We start from the raw sequence: 15,056 nt of genomic DNA on the forward strand, positions 1-15,056 counted from the left end.
TCCCTAAATCTTTCTTGTTAAACAAAGGTCTTTGTTTTTCAGATCATAGTAGTATTGATTTAATTTTCAATTCTGTGTCTAATACCTATATTGAGATCTCAATTAATTTGGATTTGCATTGTTTAAAACCCATTAAAGAGGAAAGCACTCCATATCTGGATCCAAGAACTTTTACTAAAAATAGAAGGCATATATTCATTTCACTACGATCATTAGTGGTATGATAGCATTACTGATGAGTATTCACCTATTTTGAGTTTCAACTAATTTGATATTGTTCGAAGTGATCATTCAATAGTTAAGATGCCTGTCACAATTTTATTGTACTGGTCAAACATAATTTGGCATGCTCTATTTACGTCTTAACTAAGTGAAAGAAAAACTAATTTGTTAAAGTCAATTTTGTTTCATTTGCTTTTGTATTCTTTAATTTAGTGTCTTTTATTTTATATTCTTGTGCCTTGTATAATATCTGATCCTATAGCACAATGCGTAGGATACAGATTCATATAACGAGCTAGTAGATCAAGTATTTTGTTCAATAATATATCAGCAATTACTTAACATATCCTGTTAAGAAAAAACCTGCACATAATATAAGTTGGTTGACACCTGTTCAAGAAAATATTAGCGAAAAAATCAAATAGTAACATATTACATGTCCCAACATACTGTTTTTTACAATCTATTTTAGTTCACCCAGCATACTCAATCATTTTCTTCAGTAATCAAATGTTAACAATATTAGCGAACAAATTAATTAGTACTATAATTGTTTCAGCAAATTACCAACTCAACTTTTTTGGTAATTTGAATTCTTATGCTAAGTGATATAAGTGAATGACTTTTTTTTAATAAGTTACTTTGAGTTTGTCCAAGCTTGCCAACAAATTAATGTCCTTTATTTTGATTGATGAATAAATTTGTTTGTGAAAAGAGTAAACTAAAAATTGGAATATATTATATGGAGAGCTAAACTAAGTTTCACTGTTTACAACTAATCAAGCTAGAGGTTTTTTTTTTTTTTTTTTTTTTTGTGTGTGTGGGGGGGGGGGGGGGGTATTTAACCAAAAAAATGGGATTTCAGTCAAAGCTTTAATTTAGAAGAACTCGGGTTACTGATAATCAAAAGAATTTATGAAAGAAAGTAATTTGGCTAGCAATAATATAATCAGAAGAAAAACAAGTAAATCAATATATTCAGATAGTATTTTGTGTCCTTATAATTGATCAGTTATCTCCCTTTTATAGCTATTTGGGAGATATACGTTTTGCCCTTGTCATAATAAGGCTATTATGAGTAATTAAAGACATTGCATGCTACGTTACACAATCATTGTATTTAATACAGAATTTTTAACGTATTCAGTATTTAATGCTCACTAAATACTGTATCTGTACTATCATATATTGTCAGATTCATTCTCCTTGATTCCAGGACTTAAATGACTTAATAGATACAGGCGCCGAGTCCTTTGAATATCTGCTCGTGCCTCTTCCTTTGCCTTTGCTCGTATCTGTTGCAACTCGTGTCTCTTTGCCAGCTGTAACTCTTTGACTAGTCTACGTGTCTTGACACGTCATCTTTATTCCACTTTAATATGTAAACTCAATTTTTCCTAATACAGATAGTCCCCCCACTTGCCATTTATTCATCAATTGAATATTTGGGAAGTGGATTTCATTAAAACGAGAATTTTTGTCACCATTAATGCTATGACAAAATTGACGCTTAAATTGTCACTTTTATTTAATGCTCTTCACACGTGTCACCTTTTTATTAGTTCTGCAATTTTGCAGCCTTTTTAAGGTTTTTTCATGGCTCCACTATTCACGAAGCGTCAGTTATCATTATTATGATACTTCCATCATTACACTTTTTCCTTCGGCGGTCGCTTATCAATATAAATATAACTTCTTTCTTTGTCTTTTCCACATAAAGTTTACTGAATATTCAATCTCTCAAATCCCTGTTTGCTTCTTCATCGAATCATCCTTCTTCATCATATCTTCTTCAAATTCTAACCCTAGAAGGGTTCCCATAGTTGATACCTTCCCTAGTGCCCCCATTAGAAGCAGAAGGGGAGGTATGCTTCGTAATTTAGGATCTGTTTGCTGTTCTTCCACTCCTTTACCTAGTTCTGGCCCTTCTTCTAGAACTAGGGGTTCACTTTCACAAAGATCTTCTTCAAGAGGTAAGGAACCTTCTGAACCTCTTCGTGAGCCTACAGTAGAGGAGATAGTTCCTATGGAACTATTTTTTTATCATGACAAAGAATCTCTTAGGAACCAAGTCTCTAGTTTAGATCGTGCTGATATTTATCCCACTCAAATTACAGAAGGTTTGATTTCTGTAGTTCGTAGAGACTGTCATTGGAGTAGTGATTTTCCTATTATTATCCCTAGTCCAAATCAAAGAATCACCTCTTACATAACCGGTTTTCTTTTGTTTATACATACCCTTTCACTTTAGGGTTTAGACCATCTATTGACCCTGTTATTCTTGAGTTCTGTCGTTTCTTCGATATTTGTTTGGGTCAAGTTGGCCCAATCATATGGAGGGTTGTTGCATGTTTGAGGCATTTGACCAACACAGCCGGTGTTCCCTTTACTTTCCCTTATTTGATTCACCTTTACTCCCCTAGACTCTTCCGCAATTGTGTTTTCACACTAGTAGCCAGGAGCAAGAGAGTTTTGGTGAGACCTGAGGATGACAAAGACCGTGGCTGGTATGCTAGGTTTGTTGCTGCCCCCACTGTTGGTTTAGTGGGTGATGATAATGTTCCCTTCCCTGAGAAGTGGAATTTTGCACGTAAGTCTTTTTAACTTTCTCGTACCTTTTTTCTTCAAGTTTGTCAACTTTTCTAATTTTGCTTTTTTTAGCAACCATGGGAGTTGTGGAAGACGTTCCCAATTTCCGTGATTGGTAGACAAATTATTGAGGACCGCACCAATGAATGGTAGGTCTTGGAAGACACTTTCTAACCGTTTTGGTTGGAAAGTAAAAACTCATGGTAAGAGCTTTTATTTTATTTCATCTTTTCGTGTATATTTTTTTTATTGCACTAATTTCAATCCATCGTTTTATTAGGATTTGCTATTTGTGGAATCACTGTCGAGGCAGTCGCGTCTTCCCACATCTCTTTGGAAAAGGCTCAAGAAATAATCTTGGGTTCTTCTGCAAAAAGAAAAGTCGTTGCCGTTGAGGAACAAGACTCTGAAGAGGAGGAAGACGAGGGCTCTTTGTTAACAAGTCCACGAGCTCGAAGACGCATCATTTCTGATGATGAAGCAGAGGTATCCCCTTGTCGTTATGTTCCTCTTACCGAGTCTGCTGAGACTCCGGTACTGATTCTTGATGATGACGTTGCTCCCGCTGCTGCTCATGACTCTGTTGAGCAGCTTTTTATTAGCGGGTTTGGTAGTGAAGGTTTAGGCCATGTTTTAGATGAAGTACCCTTGGCTTCTTTTTCGACACCCATGTCTGTAACTCAGTCTTTGCTAGTCTCGATTGTTTCTGTTCCTCCCCAGACTGTTTTTACCACATCTTATGTTCCTCCTTTGACAATTCCTCCTCCAAACATTCATCGCACTGAAGTTGGTTCCTCAAGTAGGAGTGCCGCTATGAGGTGAGTAGTCATTGAAGTCCCTGCTGAGGGCAGTCTCTTAAGGAAATCAGGTCAAGCGGATGTATGGCTAGAGCCTTTAATTGGCCCAATTGAGAAAGCTAAGCTAGAGAGCCATAGCTCCTTGACCCTGATGAACGATATTGTGCATGCTACTTTGAAGGTATTCCCCTTCTCTTTTTTCTTTTTCTATCTTTGAGGATTCTTATTTCCTTTTCCCCTTTTTAGGCCAACCTTATCGGCACAGAGATGATGAAAAGAGTTGCCCACTCAGATCAATTAGTGTGTGATTCTCAGTTAGAGGCGTGCAATTGGAGGGAACAATTTGAGAGCTTGCAAATTGATGTGGAGTATTTAAAAGAGAGTAAGAGTACCTTGGAGCAGCAAGTACAGGTTTTGACTTCGGAGTTAGCGGTTGAAAAGGCTTCCTCAAGCCAAGCAGATAAAGAAAAAACTCGCCTTGAAACTTCCTTCTCAGAGCAGCTGTCCAAGGCTAGTTAAGAAATCAGAGAGTTGAAGGCTCTTTTGAGTAAAAAAGAAGCTTACGCTGGGGAGCTCGTACAAAATTTGACTCAGGCACAAGAAGACCTTCGAGCTTCTTTTGGTAAGGTGCGTGCTTTAGAAAGCTCCCATGCCTCTCTCCAGACTTCTTACACATCTGCCTTGGCTGAAAATAAGAAGTTAAAGAACGAGATAGGTGACTGGTAAAGGGATTATGAGATCCTTGAGGATAAATCTGCTATTGAAGTAAGTTGGACGTTTTTGAATTCACGCCGTGATACCCTAATTGAAGTTGGCCAAGAAAATTTCAACTTGGAATCTGAGTTGGCTAAAATCAATGAAACTATTGAGAAAGCTCAGCAAATTCAAGATTTTCCTTCTCCTGTGGCCGAAACTTCCGTGAATGTTGAAGTTGATATGGGTATCCCAACTATTTCAAGCCCAGTCAAGCCTGTTGCTGCAAGTTAAGTTGAGCCCGCAACTGTTGATACTCCTGCTTCAGTACCTTCAACTTCTCAGTGACCAGCTTTAGTTGTTTGAATATCTTTGTTTTTGTTTTATTTGGAAAATTGTGATCAAACCGTTGGTTTCATTTGAGGGTTTATTTTGGAAACGCAAGTACCCAGACCTTTTCATGGGGCAATTTGTATAAACAATTCATAGCTTTACAACTAAGTACGTACTTAGTCTTAAGTTTTTTTTTAAAAAAAATATTAAGAAGTTTTCTTGTTATTATCTTGAACTTCTATTTACTTTATTCTTGCCTTTATTTCTAAGGACTTATAGAATAATTTGCATTTTTATTCTTCAATAATGCTTCTGTTAAACTTATGACTAATTAATTTAAACATAAGTTTTATAAAGAGGGCCCTTTTATATTCGACACTTAATGAAGAGGACGTCTCAACTTCATAATGGTGTTTAACATACGATAAAAGAAATAGGAACACACATGTTTCTTTGAAATAACTTTGACAAGTTTTTATTTGAACCTTGTCTAGTTTTGAATAACACTTTACATGTATTTGAATTACATCTATAACTTTCTCGTAATTATTTTTCTTGTAACAAATTTTAAAAAGTAAAAATAATAAACACAAGGTTTTTATTTATAACCCGTTTCAGTACATAACCTTTACCCTAACTATAGTAAGGTTTTCTTTGGCCTTAGTTCGTGACTTCGTGACTTTTACTCTGCACTTGACTTCTTTGCCTTCTTTATACACATGCCATGTGTATATTATGTAGTCCCCCAAGTGTTTGAGTGTTGAAGTATGAAGCCTCGAGCACTTGAGAATTCCTCTCATTTGGCCCTTTCCCTAAAACAGGAAAAACATACGGGACTCGGAGGTGCGATTATAGATGAAGACTGCTTAACCCGTTTTGAATTTCTATCAGAATATTTGTAACCCTGGACCGGGAAGTTTAATGTATTCCACGTGCCTTGCAGGTTATGGCTCATCATTTAGTACGGGCTAGTTTTTTGCCTATCATCTAAAATCGTTAGTAAAATTTTAACAATTCGAAAATAGAAATCTAAAACATAGATACCTAACCTCGGGTATTCCTTAGAAGTAGTATCTCTTAAAATGAACAACATTCCAATGTGAAGGTAGTATTTTTCCATCCATTGTTTCCAGTTCATATGCTCCTTTACCTGCAATATCATGAATTCTATAAAGTCCCTCCCATGTTGGACTTAATTTACTTGCATTAGCTGCCTTTGTAGATTGGAAAACCTTTTTGAGCATGAAGTCCCCAATTTTGATGAATCTGAGGCATGGTCTTCGGTTGTAGTACCGTTCTATGACTTGCTTATGTGCTGCCATTCTTATTAATGCAGCTTCCCGTCTTCCTTCAAGTAAATCAAGATTTACCTTTTTGAGCATGAAGTCACCAGGTAACACTTCTGGCCAATTACCTTTTGATTCCTCTCAACGCTTCTTCAAATTGTTGATAATGACTTTGTTTGTTGATTCTGCTTGCCCATTACCCACCGGATGATAAGGCGTAGACGTGATCCTTTTAATCTGCCAACTTTGAAAGAATTCCGTGATTTGAGCTCCTATAAACTGAGGGTCATTATCGCACACGATCTCCTTTGGTACACCGAATCGGCATATGATATTCCGCCAAATAAAATCTTTCACTTCCTTTTCTCGCACCTGTTTGAATGCTCCTGCCTCTACCTATTTAGTAAAACAATCAGTGAGTACGAGCAAAAATTTTACCTGTCCTTTTGCTTATAGTAATGGACCCACGATATCCATTCCCCATTTCATAAATGGCCACGGTACAATGACCGGATATAGTAACTCCGCAGGTCTATGCATATTGTTATCGTACCTTTGACATTTATTGCACTTAGCCACGAAACTCTCTGCTTCTTCTTCCATTTTAGGCCAATAATACCCTGCCCTAATTAGGGTTCTTACCAATGATCTTCCTCCTGTGTGATTACCACAATGCCCCTCGTGTATTTCTCTTATTACGTACTCCATTTGAGAAGGTCCGAGGCATCTTGCTAAGGGACCACCGAACATTTTTCGGTAAAGATTGCCTTGCTTTAAGCAATACCGAGCAGCCTTTTTTCGAAGCGCATGAGCTTTTCTCTTATCTTCAGGGACGGTACCATACTGCAAAAAAGCAACAATCTCGTTCCTCCAATCCCAAGTTAAGTTATTAAAATTTACCTCATTCTTATCGAGGTCAAGAATTGAATGAAACAAATGAATAACTAAAGTATTTTCATTGCTTGCCACGTCTGACGCAGATGCAAGATTAGCTAGAGTGTCAGCTTCAACATTTTCATCCCTTGGTATTAATGTTACTTTCCAGTTTTGAAATTGTTTTATCAAATCCCGTACCTTCGCTAAGTATTGCTGCATCCTTACTTACCTAGCCGTATAAGTCCCCAACATTTGATTGACTACGAGCTGGGAATCGCTTTTGATTGTAATCTGATTTATGCCGAGTTCTCATGCCAGTTCTAAACCTGCAATCATAGCCTCATATTCTACCTCATTGTTAGTTATAGAATGACATTTGATATCTTGTCGAATGGTTTCACCCATAGGTGGTACCAATACGATCCCTAAACCTGCACCTTTTACGTTAGATGAACCATCAGTGAATAAAGTCTAAGTTCCTGGGTTAGCTCCATTAAACACCTGTAATTCTTTATCTGCTTCTAACTGCATCCCCTGGCTAAAATCAGCCATGAAATCAGCTAACATTTCAGATTTTATAGCAGTTCTAGGTTGGTATGTGATTTCGTATTCACTTAATTTTATAGCCTACTTAGCCAATCTACATGATAACTCATGCTTATGCAATATATTACGTAAGGGATAAGCAGTTACTACAGCAATAGGGTAACACTGAAAGTAAGGTCTTAATTTCCTAGATGTCATAATTAATGCAAGTGCAAGCTTTTCCAATTGAGGATATCGTGTCTCTGCATCTAACAAAGATTTACTAACATAATAGATCGGAGATTGTTTACCTTTGTCTTCTCGGACTAAAACAACATTTACCGTTACTTCAAAAACAGCAAGGTAAATGAGAAGTCTTTCCTCAGCCTTTGGTTTTGCCAGCAATGGTGGATTTGATAAGTACGTTTTCGAATTTCTAAGTGCCTGCTGACATTCTTCATTCCATTCAAAATGATCCTGCTTTTTAAGAGCTGAAAAGAATTTAAAGCACTTTTCTGATGATTTGAAAATGAATCTTCCCAAGGCTGCAATTCTTCCTGTTAATCTCTGAACTTCTTTTTTACTTAAAAGCATATCAGGGATTTCTTCAATGGCCTTAATATGTGCGGGATTTACTTCAATACCACGGTTAGAAACAAGAAACCCTAAAAACATACCTGACGCAACACCAAATGCACATTTCTCAGGATTTAACTTCATATTAAATTTGCGCAGAATTTGAAAAGTATCAGACAGGTGTGATATGTGATCTCTCGAATGCTGAGTTTTAACGAGCATATCATCTATATAAACCTCCATGGTTTTTCCTAAATGTTCTTGAAACATTTTAGTAACCAGCCTCTGATATGTTGCACCAGCGTTTTTGAGACCAAAAGGCATTACTTTATAATAGTAAGTCCCTCTGTCTATTATAAATGAAGTTTTTCTTCATCTCTCGAATCCATTTTGATCTGATTTTAACCTGAATATGCATCTAAAAAGCTTAATAGTTCATGCCCTGCAGTTGCATCAATCAACTGATCTATATGTGGTAGGGGAAATGAATCTTTAGGGCAAGCTTTATTAAGGTCTGTGTAATCTACACAAACTCGCCACTTACCATTCTTCTTTGGAACTACGACAGTATTGGCTAACCAATTAGGATACTTTACCTCGCGGATGGATCCAATCTTCAGCAATTTTCGAACCTCTTCTTGAATCATCTGATTCTTGAAAGTTCCTTGTTTTCTTTTCTTTTGCTTGACAGGAGGGTATGATGGGTCTTCATTTAATTTGTAAGTTATCACCTCCGGTGGTATCGCTGTCATGTCAGAGTGGGACCAAACAAAACAGTCTACATTAATTTTTAAAAATTTAATTAATTTACCTCTCATGCTTTGGCTAAGATTGGCCCCTACGTAGACTTTCTTATCAGGCCATTGAGCGAATAACACAATAGGCTCCAATTCCTCAATTGTTGTTTTGATATTTTCGTTTACTTCTGGTTCTTGAATGGTGTCAGGCCTTGAATCCACATCTGTTCGTCCCTGTTCAGTTGAGGTTTGTGTGGTGGTGCCCTCAACTGTCTTCTGTGATTGCTATTTTCCTTCATTTCTCGTACTTGAATCTGCTACAGAATTGATGCTCCTGGATGTATGTTGATCTCCACGAATTTGACATACTCCCCAGGGTGATGGAAATTTAATGACTTGATGCAAGGTTGAAGGAACAACATCTATTTCATGGATCCATGGTCTCCCAAGGATCATATTGTAAGCCATCTCCATATCTACTACTTGAAACTTTGTATCTTTAACGACTCCTTATGTGAATGTGGTAAGTGTTACCTCTCCTTTTGTCACAATACTAGAATTGTCAAATCCAGATAGAGTATGCGCCTTTGGTATTATTCTATCTTCTGCTTGCATGTCACGTAATACTCTTAGCAAAATAATGTTCACAGAACTACCTGGATCAAATCAAAACTCGTTTTACATTAGTATCATGTACAATTAGAGATATTACCAGTGCATCGTTATGAGGGGTTAATACGCCATCTGCATCTGCATCATCAAATGTAATGCTTTCTTCCTCTATGACATGCCGCACCCGTTTCCCTTGGGTGATTGTAACTTTGGAAATTTTGTTAGCTGCAGTGTATGATATGCCATTGTTGTCTTTACCTCCGCTTATAACGTTGACGGTTCTTTTGGGAGAAAGTGGCTTCGGGGGCTCCTGCATGTTCTTCATTTAAGCTTGCTTACCTTTCTCACTGAACAACTTAGTGAGATATCCTTGTTTTAATAAATGATCAACTTCACTTTGTAAAAACCTACAATCTGCCATTTTATGCCCATGGTCATTATGAAACTCGCACCAATGATCAGGGTTGCGCCTGTTTGGATTCGATCTCATCTCTTTTGGCCATCGTGCCTTATCTTCCATGCTTCTCAAAACTGCAACGAGCTCGGAAGTGCTTACGTTGAAACTATAACCGCCAAATCTCGCCTTCAAATTTCTATCATCATCTCGTGACTCATAGGTATTTCGATCGTTTCTAAATCTTGATGAAGAACCTGACTCTCTATTCCTTGATCTATGATCATACCTTTGATTGTCCTGCTTTGATCGTGAGTCTTTTCCCGCAGGTCCCATGTATGGCTCGTACCTATTTTTACCGGATCTTTTTTCGGTCTCCGCACGTCTCGAACTTACCTTTTCTTCTTTTTGAAGTCGTGGAACAGTATCTTCTTCGATCCTCAGCTTCGTGTTATACCTGTTGTAAACGTCATTCAACGTTGTAGCTGGGAATTCACGAAGGCTTTCTTTGAGTCACCTCGTAGCTTCTGAGCTTTTTTCATTCAAATTGCTTGTGAAAGCTATAGCTGCACAATTATCTGGTACACGTGGTAATGTCATTCTTTCACGTTGGTATCTGTCCACGAACTCTCGAAGCAATTCTGAGTCCCCTTGCTTGATCTTGAAAATATCTTCCATTCTTTTTTCGACTTTTTGAGCTCCCGAGTGTGCTTTGATGAAAGAATCTGCAAGCTCAGAAAAAGAATTTATAGAATTTTCGGGTAAAAGAGAATACCATGTTAATGCTCCCTTGGTGAGTGTTTCATCGAATTTTTTGACTAATACTAATTCAATCTCCTGCTTAGTCAAATCGTTGCCTTTTACGGCTGTTGTGAATGCAGTCACGTGGTCTCGTGGGTCTGTTGTTCCATCATATTTTGGAATATCAGGCAGTTTGAATTTCTTTGGAATTGGGAGGGGAGCAGCACTTGGCTTCCAGGGTTGCTGTGAATATTTATCCATATCTACCCCTTTGATTATGGGCGACACCCGGGTATTTGCTTTATGCGGTCACTTTGCTCCTTGAGCTATTTCTGCAATGTTAGTACTAAATTTTGTAAATCAGAATTGATTAAATTACCTGGTTCTCCCTCCTGTGGTTCACTGGGAGTTCCACTACTACCTGAGTTAACAAGCCCGGAACGAAGGTTCTCCAAAGTGTTGTTATTTGGAGTGGGTGTGGGTGTTGCAGCAGGTAACTGGTTAACAAATGCCTCAAGAGCTTTATTGACCTGTGCAACAATTAGTTTTTGTAAAGCTTCATCGATAGCCTTAACATTTTCAAATTGAGCGTGTCCATTCGTATGAGACCCCTTAGGAGTGCCCTCACGAGACCGCCAAGGAGAATCTCGTGGAGAAGAGACCAGAGTGTTAGTATTCTGTAGATCACCCTGATGCTGTTGGTTTTCTCGGTTTCCTTGAATGTCGTCATTGTTTTTCGACATGGTTGATACAACAAGAGAAATTAAGCTAAAAGAGAATAGATTATCAGATTTCGGTAACAGAGCCAATTTGTTTAACCAAAAAAATGGGATTTCGGTCAAAGCTTTAATTTAGAAGAATTCGGGTTACTGATAATCAAAAGAATTTATGAAAGAAAGTAATTTGGCTAGCAATAATGTAATCAGAAGAAAAACAAGTAAATCAATATATTCATATAGTATTTCGTGTCCTTACAATTGATCAGTTATCTCCGTTTTATAGCTATTTGGGAGATATGTGTTTTGCCCTTGTCATAATAAGGCTATTATGAGTAATTAAAGACATTGAATGCTACGTTACACAATCATTGTAATTAATACAGATTTTCTAACGTATTCAGTATTTAAAGCTCACTAAATACTGTATCTGTACTCTCATATATTGTCAGATTCATTCCCCTTGATTCCTGAACCTAAATGACTTAAATAGATACGGGTGTCGAGTCCTTTGAATATTTGTCTGTGCCTCTTCCTTTGCCTTTGCTCGTATCTGTTGCAACTCGTTTCTCTTTGCCAGCTATAACTCTTTGACTAGTCTATGTGTCTTGACACGTCATTTTTATTTCACTTTAATATGTAAACTCAATTTTTCCCAATACAATTGTGACGTCGAAGAATAGTGCGAAAGTTCAATTTTCAATCTCATTAATATAATGAACGCAACACATAAGCAAAGTATTTCTACTTTAAAATATTAAAGGAGTACAAAATTATGATAATGACTCATAAAAATGGACATGAAATTAAAGTACAGAGGAAACCTCAGTTGTCATGCTACGAACGGAGAAAATTGAGTATAACTGCATGCAAGCTGTGACCTTAATGTGAAATGCAAGAATTTCAATGCTCGTAGTTTCTGCAAAAGTAAGAAGCCTCTGCATCTGCATGGAATCTTTGGTTGTGGATTCACCCAATCTAGTCCTCATAGTCCAAGAAGAAAAGAAAAAAGAACCAAACTTAGCAGTTAAAACGAGCCTAAGATAGTCAAAAAGTTTACAGCTTTCCCAAGGAATCCGTGTCAGATAAGTTTAGACTTTCGAGTTTTGTAGAAAAAGAGTTTCTGTCCTGCAGTCCAATTAAAGAATTATGAGACCTCTGTTTACACTTCCTCTGGATTGAATATTGAGTGAGACTATGGTTAAAGAAGAATTCAGAAGCTAGAGTTAGTGAATTCAAAATAATGATAGTAGTATGATCTTATTATATTTATAGATAATTTTAGTCAAATAATGGATTCAGCCGAACTTAGCAATGAATTTATCGAATTACGACTATAGACACCAATTATCGGAAATAGTCTCTTTGCCCTCTAAAGATAGAGTTAAAGCTATGTACATCTTACCTTTGTCAGATCCCACTAGTGAAAAACTAGTGGGTTTGTTGTTGTTGTTGATGACTATAGACACCAATTAAGTCGAGTATATTCAAGCTACTAACTACACAATACTAAGTAGCGAGTTAGAGAGACAGAAGAAATATTTAATGCTGCATTGGATTCATGGTTTATTGATTGAGAACAGAAGACAGCTCAATAGATCCATAATCAAGCAACTCCTCAATCATCTGCTCTATATCCTGATCCTCCAGTGGCTTGAATTGGTGTGCACTCTCCCTCTGAATTTGGCTATATCCCTCATTCACTGGCATGTCAAAGCGCATTTTGCCATCTCCCCTGTTCCTAATTTGTGGGGATATCTGATTCTCTTTAGTTTCCAACTTTGTCCTTCCAGATTTTTTTGGCATGCCAAGAGATGTCATGTGACATCTTTGAAGTTTAGCTATCAAAGCAGAAGATAGGAACCTTGATGATTGAGACTGGCTGGCATTGTAAGGGAAATTAGTGCGTGCTATTGGACCGCACATAAGTCTTGCAGCTTCATCATATGCCTGTGCAGCATCCTCTGCTGTCTCAAATGTTCCTAGCCATATCCTTGTCTTCCTGTTTTATACAAATACCAAACAAGTACAATTCAGCCACAAAAAAAAAAGGTAACAATGAAATAGAACTTGATCAGAGAAACTGTAACAAAGAAGAATTACAATGAAGGATGACGAATTTCGGAAACCCAAGATCCCCAATGCCGCTGACGGACTCCTCGGTATCGTTGTTGTGTTCGAGCCATGGCGAAATTAATTGGCGATAATAGTGGTAGTAATAAGCTAAGTCTTTATAGGAGATGCAGGGGAAGGAATTGAAGGCTTTCAGAGGCTTTTGTAATGGCCTTCAGCTGGCAATTCAATATGGGGTTGGGTCCACAGAGACTTTCTATACCTTTCCTTCCTTCTTTTCTACTAGTAATAAAAAACAAAACAAAAATCTATTTTTCAAAAGAAAATTAAAAGATTAAAAGGATGAAAGGAAAGGAGTATTTGTCATTACGAGCCTAAGGTCTTTAGATATTACAGCACATGTCTTGAGGTCAGTGCATGATTGCATATATAGTATGAATTGCCTACAGTTTTATACAAGTAGAATCAGAATTTGACGCGAATCAATTGTTGATTTTTTACTAGGTCATTGTTATATTGGTAGAAAATGTGAGACAATTGATTTAAATAAACTAACCCGACTGCTCTCATCAATAATAATAATAATGATATTTTCAAGGAATAGGTTATATGTACCTCCAATTAAGATTAACGCTAGGTTACTAATAGGAGCGGAACTACATGGGATGGCTTTGCTATATCATGCATTTCACAAGAATAGAAGGGGAAAATATGCGTCATGTTTGATTGAGGACAAGATTACATAAGAAAATCTGACCTTATCCCTCCGTTATAAGGACATGAGTTTCATGTACTGGACTATAATACTAGATAGTAGTAATTAATATGATATCATGATATATTTAAGAGCTCGTTTGGACATAAGAATTTTTTCATTTTTTTTTAAATTTTCACTTTTCTTTTTCTTTAAATCAGTGTTTGGTCATAAAATTTTCAACTTTCATTTGAAAATGAATTTTGAAATTTTTCGAAAATTTGAAAAACTCCAAAAAGTTATTTTTCAAAATTTTCACTCAGATTATTCATAAAACTTCAAAGATAACCCAAAATTATATTCATGTTCATACACAACTCTAATTTTCAAATACCATTTTCACTTGATTTTTTTTTTAATTTTTTTTTTTTTTGGAATTTTACAACTCTTATGTCCAAACGCCCACTAATTATTGTGCGCTCTGTGTATCTCTCTCCCTCTCTGTCCTATGCTGGTTTAATGTAGCTGAAATATTTGACTTTTATCTCTCGATAGTCATACCGATTACACGATCCAAGAGTAAAACAAGGAGTTGACATGCACGTTTCTGAATTCTGTTTCCTCCAAGCTCTTCAGGGTTAGGTCATTTCCTATTTACATGATGCAACGCAGATTGCCAATTGTTGTCTTTTCAATCTCGGGTGAGAGAAAAGAGTCAGCTAAACCGTACGTATTATATGACATTTGTATTTGTTAAAGGTAACAACAAATTTGGAGTACAAAACTAATCTAGCCAAAAAATAGTATAATGAATGTGGTAGTATTTTATTTTAGATACAGTAAGCGTAATAATCTCTAGAGTGTCTTTATTTAAATTTGATGAAAATGTTTTGTGATTATTCCCTTAAACTGTTGGCTCAAGCCCTTAATAACTTGATTTGAAGTCTCATGAATCTGAAATTCTGAATTCAAGTGTTTGAAACTTGGGGTGTGTTTGGTATAATGGAAAATATTTTCCGTGGAAAATGTTTTTTTGGAAAACAAGCAGTAATCTTATTCATTTTTTGGTGTTTGGTACGCAAATTAAGGAAAATAATTTCTGTAAGATAGTTTGTTATTGGCAAGTTGGAAGTGGAATTCTTCCCACATCGGAAGAAAGAAGTTCTGTGCCTGTCATGTGAAACACTCCCGG

At 36.7% G+C, this 15,056-nt stretch overlaps 1 protein-coding gene across 1 annotated transcript; it reads right to left on the reverse strand.

The window, feature by feature from the left end:
• Positions 1 to 12,625: 12,625 nt before the first annotated feature.
• Positions 12,626 to 13,397, reverse strand: LOC107795300 (ethylene-responsive transcription factor ERF003-like). The gene is made up of 2 exons (XM_016617907.2): positions 13,201 to 13,397; positions 12,626 to 13,099 (listed from the first exon to the last, which is right to left on the reverse strand). The coding sequence occupies exons 1-2, from the start codon at positions 13,281 to 13,283 to the stop codon at positions 12,664 to 12,666; spliced, it is 519 nt and encodes a 172-aa protein (XP_016473393.1). The 5' UTR covers positions 13,284 to 13,397; the 3' UTR covers positions 12,626 to 12,663.
• Between the last annotated feature and the right edge of the window lie 1,659 nt (positions 13,398 to 15,056).

Source organism: Nicotiana tabacum, chromosome 6 (assembly GCF_000715075.1).
Source record: "Nicotiana tabacum cultivar K326 chromosome 6, ASM71507v2, whole genome shotgun sequence".
Taxonomy (NCBI): domain Eukaryota; kingdom Viridiplantae; phylum Streptophyta; class Magnoliopsida; order Solanales; family Solanaceae; genus Nicotiana; species Nicotiana tabacum.

What these genes read in the sequence shown, in the direction of transcription:
- LOC107795300 (XM_016617907.2), bottom strand. Translation starts at nt 13,283, where the DNA reads ATGGCTCGAACACAACAACGATACCGAGGAGTCCGTCAGCGGCATTGG. An exon ending in GAAATTCGTCATCCTTCATT is followed by an intron (nt 13,100 to 13,200) that starts GTAATTCTTCTT and finishes TGTATAAAACAG; the next exon opens with GAAGACAAGGATATGGCTAG.